This window comes from Zonotrichia albicollis, chromosome 17 (assembly GCF_047830755.1).
Source record: "Zonotrichia albicollis isolate bZonAlb1 chromosome 17, bZonAlb1.hap1, whole genome shotgun sequence".
Lineage (NCBI taxonomy): Eukaryota > Metazoa > Chordata > Aves > Passeriformes > Passerellidae > Zonotrichia > Zonotrichia albicollis.
In genome coordinates, this window is record NC_133835.1 from 11,388,054 (window position 1) to 11,401,352 (window position 13,299).

Sequence of the window (13,299 nt, forward strand, 5' to 3'; positions counted from 1 at the left end):
CTAAATGCTCTGTAAGCAACACAAGGCATGATTAAAAATCCCAGCCATTCCCTTTGAAAACCCAGGCCTTTCTATGCCTCAGTTTTCCCCCTTAAAACAGAAATAACAAAGATGCCTTTTTCTAAACCTCTGTGTTTATGAAGTGCATGAACCACACAGGTCAGAGCACCCTGGGTGAGGAGAGCCAAAGACTGGGTACAAAGAAGCCCTGATCTCTGTAAGAACACAGAAATCTGCTTCATTTGAAGGTGTGATCTGCCCCACAGCAAGCCAGTAACCCAGGCTCCAACTCTGTCTGCTCTCCTTGACCCAGCTGCTCAGAGCCTGCCTTACCTGGAGCAGGGGGCTGTGAGTTTACAGATACTTGACTGCAGGTGCCACTCCCTGCCAAGATCTCATCCACATCCCACCAGCCAGTCTGGAAATCAGCTCTCAGCTGTTTGTCCCCCCAGATTCATGCAGCTGAGCCCCCCCAGCTGCAGGGGAGCCCCAGGCTGCCTGGTGTCCCACCTTACTGCCTGCTGCATGAAGCGATCGGGATCCACCGCCGAGAACGTGGTCAGCACCGTCCCCGTGGGCACCCCTTCCTCCAGCCTGATCAGCTTGTGGTTGGTTGGGAAATACGGGGCCTCGTTGACATCTGTGACCGAAATGGTGACTCCTGCTGTCGACTGGAAGGACATCTGGATGCCACTGGCCAGGGGAGCTTGGTTTGACACCATCACTGTCAGCATGAAAGCTCTGTTCATCTCGTAATCCACTGCCTGAAACAAACAAACAAGCAAGTGTAGAGCCAAGCAGAGAATAAATTCTACCTTCTGGCTGGGAGCTGCAAGACTGGAAGGCAGATGATATCAAAGTCATTGCCTGATCTTGTTTCCTCCTGAGCTCAGTCGTTTTGAAGGTGTAAATCCAGAGCAACTTCAATCCAGTGGAGGATTTGGCCTTCCAATTTTTGGAGGGTCAAGTAGTTAAAAAAAAAAATCCACAAAGGAAAAACTGCAAACAGCAGGTAGCATTTGCCCTGTATTTTGTTCCAATGCCAAGTGGTTTCCAAAAGACAACCAGCCTGTGAGAGCTGAGCATCAAATGAACAAACCCACCCAGGGCTGCTCTAATGCAACAGGTGGAGCCTGTTCAGAGGGTTGGGACGAGCACTTAGCAGTGCTATTAGCACTGAAACTGCTGACTGTGGAACCAGGACAGTCTCTGTGGACTCATGAGCCTGAAGGGCTCTTTATTTTCCCTCTTAAATGAGTTTAGAAGCAGAGGTGGAGCTGCCAGGAACAATCCCTGGTAAGGTTAAGCAGGTGGTCCTTCCAGTGGGACCTCTCATCCTCCTGCAAGGCACCTCGTGGTCTCTGGAGGTTGCCTACAGCTCTTACAGCTGGGTTTTGCTGCTGGGAGGCCACAGATCTCTGCTCAACACACACATGAAGACAATGTGTCTGTCCCAGGAGCCAGACAAAATGAAAAGCCTTTGCTGGCACGACTGACTGAGCCCAGTATAATAACAATTTCTAAACCATCCCACTAATTATTACGAGGGAAGTCGCTAATCATCTGCCAGGGAGGCTTGAGTTATGCAGGATCACACCTCTGCTTGTTAAAAACTGCTTTGCCATGATTTATAAATTTAGAAGCATATCCATCCTCCCTAATACCTTCTCCAGCGCTGAGTCTGCAGAGCACTCACTCAGGGTGTGAAACACCACAGCTACACCGACTTGGACAGGGATTTACAGCAGCAGGAGCTGCCTGCCATGTCCTGTTTAAAACCCAGTATTGTCAGGAGGGAAATCAAATCATAGGAGCCTACATGAGACAAACAAATTTCAGGGGCAAGAGGTAAACCAGCGGAATCTCTCCTCGATTGAAGTGCAAATGTTCCCCATGCTAAATGGCTTCCTGACAGGCAGGGCCAACATTTAATAAATAAAAGGAAGCATAAAGATTCCCAGTACACCCACCCGTGCTGACTCACGGACTTGTGCTGCATTCAAAACCAATGCATGCTAAAAGTTCCCATTTAAACCCTATTCAAGGCCTTGAAACAATTTGACTAATGCATTTCCTCAATTTCTTTTCACACCCCCTCTAATTTATATTCCTGCAGTTTTCTTTTTTTTTTTTTTCCTTTTTTTTTTCATGCTGCTCTGTTTGCTAGGCTGTCCACAGCCACTCTGCACCCAAGGGGGCTCAGAGGCAGCTGGGGGCTGAGCAGCTCCATGGGGAATGATGTGGGCAACTCAGGACACAGCTCTGCTAGGATGTGGCCTGATGTAAAGTAGTGGGGTTTTTCCCCCCAAAAAATGTAGGGCTGCTCTCTCAGCTTCTTCCTCTTTCTTCTGGTAGCAACAAAACTTGGGCTGCAGAAATAACGTGCAAGGAGCAGAGCTGGACCAGGATCAGGCATCCCAAAGGATGTCCAGGAGGCATCAGTGTCACCAAACAGTGTCCACCACACTTCAGTCAGCAAGGCAGAGCTTGTCTGCTCATCTCTCCTGTGTCCACCAAGTCCTATTTCACATAGTTTTATATAAAAAAAAAAAAGGTAAAATCAAGAATCTGTGCTGTCCTCACAGTTTGGGCTATTGAGCCCCATGGCACAGCAGCCCCTTGCAGCCAGACACTGTCAAGCCCTAAGGCAGAACTTCTTTCACACATTAATAAGCAATTTATAGCAGAACTGTTTTTATCTCTGCTCCCTAAACCTGCCTCCCTCTGAGGATAATGGAGCACAGAGCATTCAGTGTTCCTCACACCACACCCACTCCTTGCACCTCCTTGCATCTCACTGGAAATGCTCTACACTGGTCATTTAACGTGGTTTTAGGGACACAGTGTCCTTGGCATTGCTAGGTTAACAGCTGGACTTGATGATCCTAGAAGTGCTTTCAACCAAAATGATTCTTTGATTCTATGACAGCAGGATCCTGAAAAAGCCCACAGAGCCACTACACCTGGGACAAGGACCTGTGGGACTCTTGCATACTTTGCACTTGACATGAAATTAGAAAGCAGCACTTTTGCAGGTACTCCTTGCTGGATGTCTGGTGTGTGATCTGGCTGTGAAATATCCCCTGGAGCTGCTGCACATCCTCCTCCTTCAGCAGCACCTCCAACCTGGCTGCAGCAGAGTGATGCCGAGGGCTTGCCACGTCTCCTCCTTTTCTTGGGGTACTCTTAACTGAAGTGAACAAATCTGCCTGGTGTTATAGTTGAGGCAAATAATAACTGAAGCTTCAGCAGCATCTCCATTACAAATTCACAGCTCTGATCCATGCAGAGTTTATAATAACATTTTACTTAGCTGGCTGCCACAGGGCAGCCACTGCTGCTCTGGGAGATTGTCTTCAGACTCTGCGGTGTCTCATCTGAGTGGGAAGTTTCTCTCTGCCCTTGATCAAGGCTTTCTTTGAAGATTAGGGTCTTGCACAGTTATGGAAATGGTTTGGAAAGGCAAGAACAGAAAAGGGAAATGTTATACTTTTGGTGATCACACTGGAGATACAGATGGGGTTTTGCTGAGGGCAGCTTCAAAATGGCCCCCATGAGCATAATCTGAACTCCAAAGGGAAATCTGGCTTGGAAGAATTTCTGTCCCTCCATTTCAGGCCCCTGAAATGGTGGTGAAGTGGTGGGATTCTGCACAGAGCCTCTGTCCCTGTGCTGCTGCTGTCACTCCTTTGCTTGCAGCAGGAGTGATCTGTGAGTGGCTTTGAAGAGCCACATGAAAATCCAGTCATGTAGGGTCTGTAAATAAATGTTCATTACTTGACTTTAATTTTTTTACCCGTGTTTTCTACCCACATCAGTGATCAAACCAGCAAGAGACTTCTCCAACACACCAAAGAACAAGCTCTGACTGGCCACCCAGTCTGATGAGAATACATCCCCCAAATCTTTAAGCATATTCACTTATTAACAGAGAACAAAATATTTCAAAGAAGGTGGAATCCTCAGAGTCTTCTCTTCTTCACCATGAAAATTTAATCACAAGCAATTTCACTCATTCTCCTTGCTGAAAATACACCAAAAAGCCTCCCAGCCAGACAGGGGTAGGGAACCCTGTGCCCAGGAGGATCAGGTGAGGTGATGTAGAGAAGACATCCAATGCAATTTCAAGCTCTGAGCTCAGCTTGATGAGATAGATGGGATTTTCATGTGGTTCTCTGCTTTGTGATCACTGTGGGTTACACAGCAGTGGAAAATCAACACCAGCATCAATGGTGCCTTGACAAATCTGCCCTGCTTTCTGCCTGCAAGTTGTGAATAAGGGAGGGTTCATTATGCACAAGTCCTCGTGCAGCAGTGTTGATCATGCAAATCCCCTGTTGTTCACTTTGATGTGCCTTTAAACTAAAGTCCTGACACTCTGCAAGATTAAAAATAAGGGGTCCTCCCCTACTTGCAGTGGAAAATGTTGGCATTTCAATTTCAGACTGGCTGCTGATGTCAGTGGAAGTTAAATTTTTGCACTTTTCTTTGTTGAATGTTTTCTGTTTAAGCAGAAAATATAGATTTAGATATGTGTATGCTTACACACACACATGCAACCATATACTCATGTCTAAGCTTGAAGAGGTTTCATAGTAAGGCTGTCAGCCATCATCACAGAGCAATAAAAAGTGATAAACAAGAGGACCCTGCTGAAATACCATCTGGCAGGTAGGATGGTGTGTCCCTTGAAGTTTCAGCAGAGCAGCATCTGCAGAAACACACACATGGCCCAGGGGTCAGGGAACAGGACAGGATCACACATTCCTGTCAGTGTGACCTCACTGGCATCCCAATGATGCCATTTCTCCAAAGACACAAACCACACAATAGGAATGACTGCAACTTGTTTAGCTAATAACAAGGAAACAGGGCTCAACACAGAGCTATCCTTGAATTATGCTGCTCTTTAAACTTAGCATTTCTACCTATGTTGTTGATTAAAATTTTTTGCGAGGGAAGGACAGACTTATCAGAAGGTGCTGCCTTTATCCACCCCATTAATTCTTCCCATGTGCAGTGCACAGTGTGTGTTGTGCAGCTCCTGCACATCTCAACAGCCTCTGTGTGATGTCTTTGCTGTTTTTTGTAGTCAGAGGGAGCACCCACAGGCATCTTATCTGGGAAGAGCTTCAGTGAATGCTGAGGGATCCAGTGATGTCCTGGCTGTGTGTAATGACTGCAGAAACACTCACTGGCCTCACAACTGAAAGAGAAGTGAATGCTCCAATGAAGATAAGAGTCATGTTCTTTGGAAACATGGAGGCAAGGAAGGAAACACAATTTGGCACTTGCTGCAGGTATCTTGAGGCTTCCAGCTCTATCAGCACATGGAGGGAAGAAGGGGTGGTGGATATTTCTGGTTTGATTTCTTGGGAGTCTTTAGACAAGATGTTCTGCTGATCCACCTGGGGGTGGCTTTGAGTGGAGCTGTCCTGAATGGAGGAGCTGTCCTATACTGTGTGTTTATCACATAATACCAGGAAAAGGAAAATCTCTCCAACAGTTTTGCTGCCAAACAACTCAGTCAAAAGGAAAATTTCCTTCCCTTCTGTTACCAGAAAACTCACTCCTCCTGAGGTCTCCGACACTCCCTGCTTTCACAGAGAACAACTTGACTGACCCAGTCAGTGAAACAGTGCCCTTGATCCACAGCAAACAGGGGCTTTTCTGGCTCAAGAGGGGCAGGGCTGCCCAGCCCAGGCTCATTCCCTCTTACAGAGCTCAGATCCCAGGAGAAGCAGGAGGTGGAGGTCAGACTCTGGTGCTGGGAATCTCTTCAGCATGTGAGGCTTTCTGAAAACTCAGAGTGGGCAGGGCTGAGCTGGGAAACCCAGAAAACCCAGAACCAGAGCCATATGCTGGAGAGTACTCAGGCCTCCTACACACAAGAGAGATGGGGAACAACAGATCCAAACACTCGCACTTGCAGCCAGGGAAGGCACGAACAACTGCAGGCTCCTGGCCATCCCTGCAGCTGTAGGGTGACAAACACAGCGTCTCTGGCTCCCCCTCACCTTCACCACGGTGACCATGCCCTCGTTGGTGACGGGGTCGGTGCGGATGGTGAAGTGGCCCGAGGGGTCCCCGCTGATGATGCGGTAGATGGCGTTCCAGTTGGGAGAGTGCGGCTGGTCCCGGTCCAGCACCGTCAGGTTTGCCACCACCACCTCCACTCTGTTCTCAGGCACCTCTCCTGAGTACTGCAAAGAAAGACAGGGGTGGTCATGGAGGGAGCTTTCTGTCCACCCTCACACCTGCCTCCCCTCTCCCCTCCATCACCATGCCCATTGAGATGCCAGTCCTGTGAAGAGGACCATCTGTAATGAGCAACACTTCTCTTTCTCAATTCTGCTTTTCTGTTGGAACCCTGGTTACTGAGAATTTTAAACTTTTTGTGCTGACAGGCCCTGACCCCCAAGAGAACACTGCACTGCCTTTCCACTGCTTGAGTAAAGCAATCTGTGAAAGAGGTGAATGGCTCAGATATTCCCTGCTTTACTTCTGTATAAATGCCCTCTGGGATTCCCGTAGGTTGGATTTGCAGAATAGCTTTCTGAGCTGCTTCCTTGATATCTGAAATCACATCTCAAGGAAGATCCACAGCTTGGTCCTCAGGTTTATTATGAGGAAAAGGCAAGACTTTTCCTATTTTTTTCCTTGGAGTATTTCCCAAAAGCCTAACTTCACCTCTCAGCCTGAAGGAGAAGAAACCCACTATGGCACAGCCATGCACAAGATTCAGCAAATGATCCAAGGAATCCAACAAAAAAACATTCTTGATATTCTTGCTTAATTACAGCAACCAGAGAGTTAATTGTCAACAGCAGGGGAAAATGGCATACTGAAATGTCTGAATATTTAGCATAACTATCTCCGTTTATCCCAAGGTATTTTGCCTCACTCAGATTTCAATGATGGCATTTTATTGCCTCTTCAGTGATTTTACTTCATTTTATTTCTTTCTTGCCCCTGATTTTGTCTCATTATTTGAAGTGTTTCTTGTGATTTTGCCACAGCCTTTCCTGGTGCTTAATTCTCTCATTTAGCACTGATTTCCATGGAGCATGTCCCGTTCAGGCACATCCTGACACATTAACTGCATTCTTTCCTGCGTTCCAGTCCCTGATTTATCTCATGGCTGATCAGGGATCCTGGCCTGTGAATGCTTCCAGTGTTTGGGGCTCAAAAGCTGCCAGCAAGACACATTCCCAAATTTTCAACTGTCCTCATGTCTCAGCACTGCCTATTAGCAGCACTTGCAAATCAACACTGTGATTGACATATGGCAAATTAAACACTGGGGAAACGCCGGGAGCGGCTGGCTCCGAGTCTGCAACTGAAATTCTGGCCCCAAACTGCAGGAGCAGAGCACTTCTAAAATCTGGCCTTTGGTGTGCACAAATGCCAGGTTGTGTGAATGATAATAAATCATTCCTTTGTTAGCACAAGAGTCCGTTTCCCCTCCTAACCCATCCCCATCCTTTGGCATCTCTCTGGTATGGATGCTTGTGTTTAGTATATATTATTTCACTGCTGACAGCAAAAATATTCAATCTGCCTTATGCTAATGTGAATTTAAATTTGCCCTTTAGTGCTATCCTGAATGGCATCTTGCCCTCTTTTCTGCTATGCACCTGTCCTAAACAAGTTTTCATTAGTGAATGCAGATGGCATCTCTTTCCAGCCATGCAGAGAGGTAGGGAAGAACAGTGGGAAGCTGCAGGATAATTCTTATTCTGATACATGCTACAGCTCTTCTTTTCTCTTTATTTCCCCTGATTTCACTTGTTCTTTACCCATTCTCTTGCCCAATTTGGAGTCTCTGCGGCACACAGCTTAAGCAAGGGAAATATATGGAAATTTATCAAAAGCCTCTTGAAAAATCCATTAGATTATGTCATATGTACACTCTACTATCAACCCTGTCTGAACTGAAGCAGATTAGTTAAACAGGATCATCTCTTCCTAAATCCACACTAGTTATTGCCCATTACATTAAATTAATGTTGTATGGCATGGCAGCAGTGACAAGCTGATGAGCCCCCAGGCTGCGCTGCTGACAACAAGGTATCATACTGTAATTCCAAAGGAGTTAAACACTCTGTGAAACCACCTCAAATCTTCAACTCAGGACCACAGATTTCATCTGTCAATCCTGGGCTTATGCCCTGCAGAACCGAACAGAATGAAGTCATCAAGAACAAACTATCAGCTGCATGTAACCCATTTAGGAGGGCCAGTCCTAAACAATCCCTGAACATGTTCAGTAGGTCACAGCCCAGGTGCTGCCAATGAGTTTGGGTCACATGGAAAAGCCCCTCACAGATTTTACAGCAGCTCCTCTAGCAGCCATCACAACATCTATTTTCAGCCCACAGTGACAGAGCTTACACATTTGAAAACATGAGGTTATAGTAAAAAATATAAATATACAAGCACAAGCCAATGTAAAGCCTGGAGGAAGATCACAGCAGCCTATAAAGCTTTTCCCTGGGGCGAATATCACAGTGCTCAGCACATCCTGGGCAATCCAGGGGTTCATCCACTTGTTGTTGACCTCTGTTAGGTACAGTTAGGAAATTATCAGTCCTAAGCAGAATTGAGAGTGGATACTGCTTACTGTGCTTTAAAAGCAAAGTATTATTCTGAGGAGAACAGAGCACCTTCACTGGAATCAAAGGAGCCATCCAAAGCTATTCAGGGTAAAAAGCAAATCTTGGAGAGATGTGCCATGAAGAAAAGAGGAATTTTCATCAGCTACAGATCAGCAGCTACAGGGAATTCAAACTGGAGTCTGCCTTTCCTCCCTCTCTCACTCCCCCACTATCATTATTATAGGTAAATGCTGTAATGTGTATTGTCCACAATTGTCTTTACCTTTAATAAAATTAAGTAATGACATTAAATTACACCTGCTAAAGGAAGGATGGCAGCTCAAAGCTACCCACACTTCTTTAATGTCATTCCCTCCCTACCCTGGAGTAATTCAGGATAATGAACATCTTTCACTATGCTGCTTTCCAGCATTCCCTCTGCTCTAAGTTCTCTTTCATAAGATTACAATTGATTTTCAAATAAAGAGAAGCATATCTATTCAAACAAGGTAAAACAATGGGCAACAGAGGAGCTGCTGGAGTAAACACAAGATTGATAAAGCAGTGCTTGACCTATACCTGTAGCATTTATTCATATTCCCCTGTATTTCATTTAGCCTCACTTTCAATTGTTGCATTAGAAGTCCTTGATTTCCAGAAAAATTTTAAAGACCACTCATAAAGATTTCTCTGGCTGATTGTTACACACTTCCCTTTCCTTCTCAGGTAGGGATTCATTCTGAAACTGTCACGTTCTTAAATCCCTAAATTCTGCAGGTAATTTTTTCTTCCCCTCCTATAAAGGGCTGTGCTGGCACAACTCCTTCTCCCACTCCCCTTGAGCTGGCCCCTCTGAAGTTATGCCTTGCTGAAAAGGAAATAATTCATTCTGATTTTTGGGTTGGTACTAAAATTGGTTAATCCCAGAATTTGTCTTTCATGTCATTTGGACCTGACAGCACATAAACACACAGACAAATATCAGTGCAGAGGAGAAAGGGATTGATGTGGGGGACAAATGATGAATTCACACCATGACTTGACTTTGTGCAATAAATCTGGAGTCTGGCCAGTGAAGCCATGCACAGCTGAGTAAAACCAATTAGCTACTGCAGCCACTCCTAGGGAGGTGTGGGACTGAGACAGATGAACACAAGGATAATTATTCCGGCTTCCTTCTAAAGGGAATTCCTTTTTTTCCAATGTTCTTACTTCTTTCCCTGGCTGGTTTTGCTAAAAAGCTGCAAAGGCAAAGACTTGTTCAGAGGAATGTCTGCAGGAAAGATCTTTCTGTTGCCTCCAGTGATGACCCAACATTTGTTCCAGGCAGCAGTGGTTTATGAAGGCTGAATTGCCTGGACAAACAGTGTTTCATGACCTACAGCTATGGATTAACAGAAGAATAAGGGCATCTCAGCGCTCTTAGTGGACTCTGAGCCCCTCCCCAGACAGATATGACTGCTGGAAAGTGTTGGATCTTCTCTCCAGGTCCATTGGGCTGGGAGAAACTGAAATGACAGTGAGTGTATGGGGTGGTGGGGGATCCCATCCCTCCCCAGTTCCTGCTGCCAGCCTGCCCTATCAGGCTCTGGAGTTGAGGTGATGTGCAGCCAGGGATCCCAGCACTCAGGGGGCTCCACTGGCTGAATAAAACCCACAGCTCCTCACACCTCAGGGTATCCCCCCAACCCCATGCTGGCATCCCAGGCAATGGTTTGCCTTTTTTGCCAACAAAGATTCTTGAAAAGCAGGAAAAATTAATAAACAACTGTGGTCTGGTTGCAGCAGTGTGTGTAAAATGGGCTGGGGGGGAAGGAGAAAATCTCCTAATAAATCATTAATTGTGATGTGCCTGCCCAACTGCAGCACGGAAACAAGCAAATGCCATCCTAATTGATTGCTTCTTATTCCATCTTTATAGGCCTGCATTTTTTATTGTGTGGGTTGAATGAGCCCAGAGGTGTAAAAAACTTCTAGATTGTACTCTGTGTATCTGCCAACTTGATATTTAGATCAATAATGCTCTTTCCCCCCCCTCCCCTCTACTCCTACTACTGGTAATTTAGCTTTTCTTCCTAGCAGACTAATTGCTGTTTTCTTAAGCCTTACTATCAATTCTGTGACCTTTAATTTCCAATATAGTTTTCTGTGGGGATGGCTGTGCTGGGCTGTGAGTTATCCCAGCTCTCAGCTGCTGTGACAGTCACACAGGGACTGCCAAGGTCTCCCTCCACTGTGTGCAAAGGAGACCATGAGCTTGCTCAAATCCCCACAAAACCCCTGTAAACTCTGCCTTATTTTGAAAGCCAGGCTTTGAGATGCTCATTTCTGGTTTTATTAAACTACTCACTCTGGTGAGGTCTCCAGTGATCACCACTGATGTCCTCATTGCTTTTTGAGGCTGCTCTGCATTGCACCAGCTAGCAGCCCCTCCATAAACCTCTGGGCTGTTGTTTTTTCCAGGTTCATGGCCACAAAATCCCCTGCACTGCTTCAGTTTCACATCCACGTGGATCTCCTCCACAGCCCATCCATGCATTCACACCCAGACCCTCTCAAAGGAACTGCCTGGGCTGCAGCATCACCTGGTGGTGCTCAGGCAGGGCTCAGCCCTGCCCAGCCCACCCAAGGAAGCGCATGACAATGAGCCCACCAGCTCTGAAAAGATGCTTTGGAAGTTCTGCCTTTGTCCTCAGCAGTTTGTGCCATTACAGCAGCTCCCCTGCCTGCAGAGGAGCCCTCTCAGCTCTGAGCAGGCTGTGCTGCACACAAGGCACCCACCTGCTCACAGGAGCTTGTGCAGGAAGCTCCAGTGATGCTCAGCATGGTCTCCATGCGCTGGTTTATTTCTCTTTGGAAGAGCTTGAGAAACAACAGCAAGCCCTGAAGTTTGGTGCTTGTGAAGCTGATCTCAGGCTGGAGCACCGACAACCTCTGTGGTGCTCCTGCCACAGGTGACAGCCACTGGCTTTACTCTTTGGTGTCATTTTTTCAAAATCTCAAGAAATTACTGACTCTGGATCAACATACAAATTTTACTCTTTGAATATGAAGACAAAGCTGGAGCAGAGGAGAATAAAGCAATACCCTCTCTTTCAGAAGCAGCAAAAGAAAACCCTCTTACTTCAGACTCCGTGTGAGGAAGGAACATGTGGGTTTCACCTTGGTTCAAAGACTCTTTGAGTACTTGCCAGGAGTTCAGAGCACATAATAGTAAAAGGATATTAAAAAAAAAAAAAAGTAGTTTGCATATCTAACAAAGAGCACTAATTTTTTTCATTATCAGATGTTACATTCTTTTGATAGTATGAAAAGATGCTGCAGAAATGATGACACAAGACACCATTCTGCTGCAAGATAACCATTTCCAAATAAATATATCTTAAGAAATGAGGTCTGAAGTTTGCATAGAAATTTAGATATTTTATAAAAATGCATTACAACACAAAGGAGCTTTTTACAATGTTCATATGAAAGGTTTAAAAAGAGATTAAATTATGTCCTTGCAAGGCATATAGCCTTGTCAAGAAAAAAAAATTCTACATTAACCCGTGTAGGAAAGTTGTACTTTATCTCTATTTCAAAGGCTATAAAGAACCACTTTAATCAACCTACTTGACTTTGGGGACTTGCACATCTCACTGAAACTCATGAAATCTGGCATAGTGTGGTTTCCAGAACACAAAAGCCTTTAATCCGTAAACCGACACTCTTGTACATTCAAATCCTGATACTATCTCCTTGTTAGGAACAAAAATTGTGAATTTATCCAAAATGGGATCTCATCTCCTCTAAATGATGTAGCCTTTGCAACAGTGACCTTTAACAATGGTTATACCCAACAATGAAAGATTTTATGTCAGGAACCAGTGGAAACAATATACATTCAAATTCTGATCTGATAGCACAGCCCTTTATTTTTCAGTTTTAGACAAGGATCCTTTGAACATTTCATTTGCTCTCTTGTCTAACATACCTTTGTTTCTTGCCCACGGAATGAACAGCAGGAAAAGGTGGCTGATACTTTTTCTGCAGACTATTTGATTGTCAGGTGTAATTAGCAATGCTCTCTTTAAAATAGAGACATAGATTTTAAAACAGCTGGAACTGCCTACAAAGCCTCATTCTTAAAAAAAAAACAAAACCCTTATATACATACATTTATATAACAGAACAGTTTTGAACAGATACATCATAGCTCTACAGCGCTTGACAGCCCTATGCTTCCCTTCAGCTGCAGAAGCAAAGGCTGAAGTGACTTGTGTGTCTCCTGAGGCAGCTGCAGAAGGGGCTGGAGCCGTGCCCTGTGCTGGGGCAGAATGCTGAGAAAATCATTAATTCATGTGTTACTGGACAAATCCATCAGGTCAGCCTGGATTAGCCTACTGATCTCCCCAGCGCATTGCCACAGAGCCCTGTGATCCTGGCTCAGCTGCCAGGAAAAGCCCCAGGAAGGCTGGCAGGGATGGGATGAGCTGATCCCAGGCTCTGAGCTCCACTGGGAGCCCAAACTGGTTTGTTTGGGCTGGGGTGAAACAAGCCAGAAGAAACTTGGTTCTGCTTCCCAGCTGGGAGGCTCCACCAGCTCAAATTGAACCACCATGGTCTCTCCAAGGCCAGCTCTGGGTTAAGGAGGAGAATTAGGGTATTTTGTATAGAAACAAAAAGCAGAAAGAGGCACAACATCTACAAGAAACAATTC

The 13,299-nt window shown here is 45.5% G+C and overlaps 1 protein-coding gene across 1 annotated transcript in view; it reads right to left on the reverse strand.

The window, feature by feature from the left end:
• The window catches only part of CDH4 (cadherin 4), a 419,518-nt gene that overhangs the window by 21,591 nt on the left and 384,628 nt on the right, over positions 1-13,299 (reverse strand). Inside the window, exons 9-10 of the mRNA XM_074553930.1 lie at positions 6,018-6,203; positions 511-764 (exon numbers count right to left, since the gene is read on the reverse strand). Of these exons, the coding sequence (XP_074410031.1) occupies positions 511-764; positions 6,018-6,203 (440 nt within the window). The remainder of the gene's footprint in view (positions 1-510; positions 765-6,017; positions 6,204-13,299) is intronic.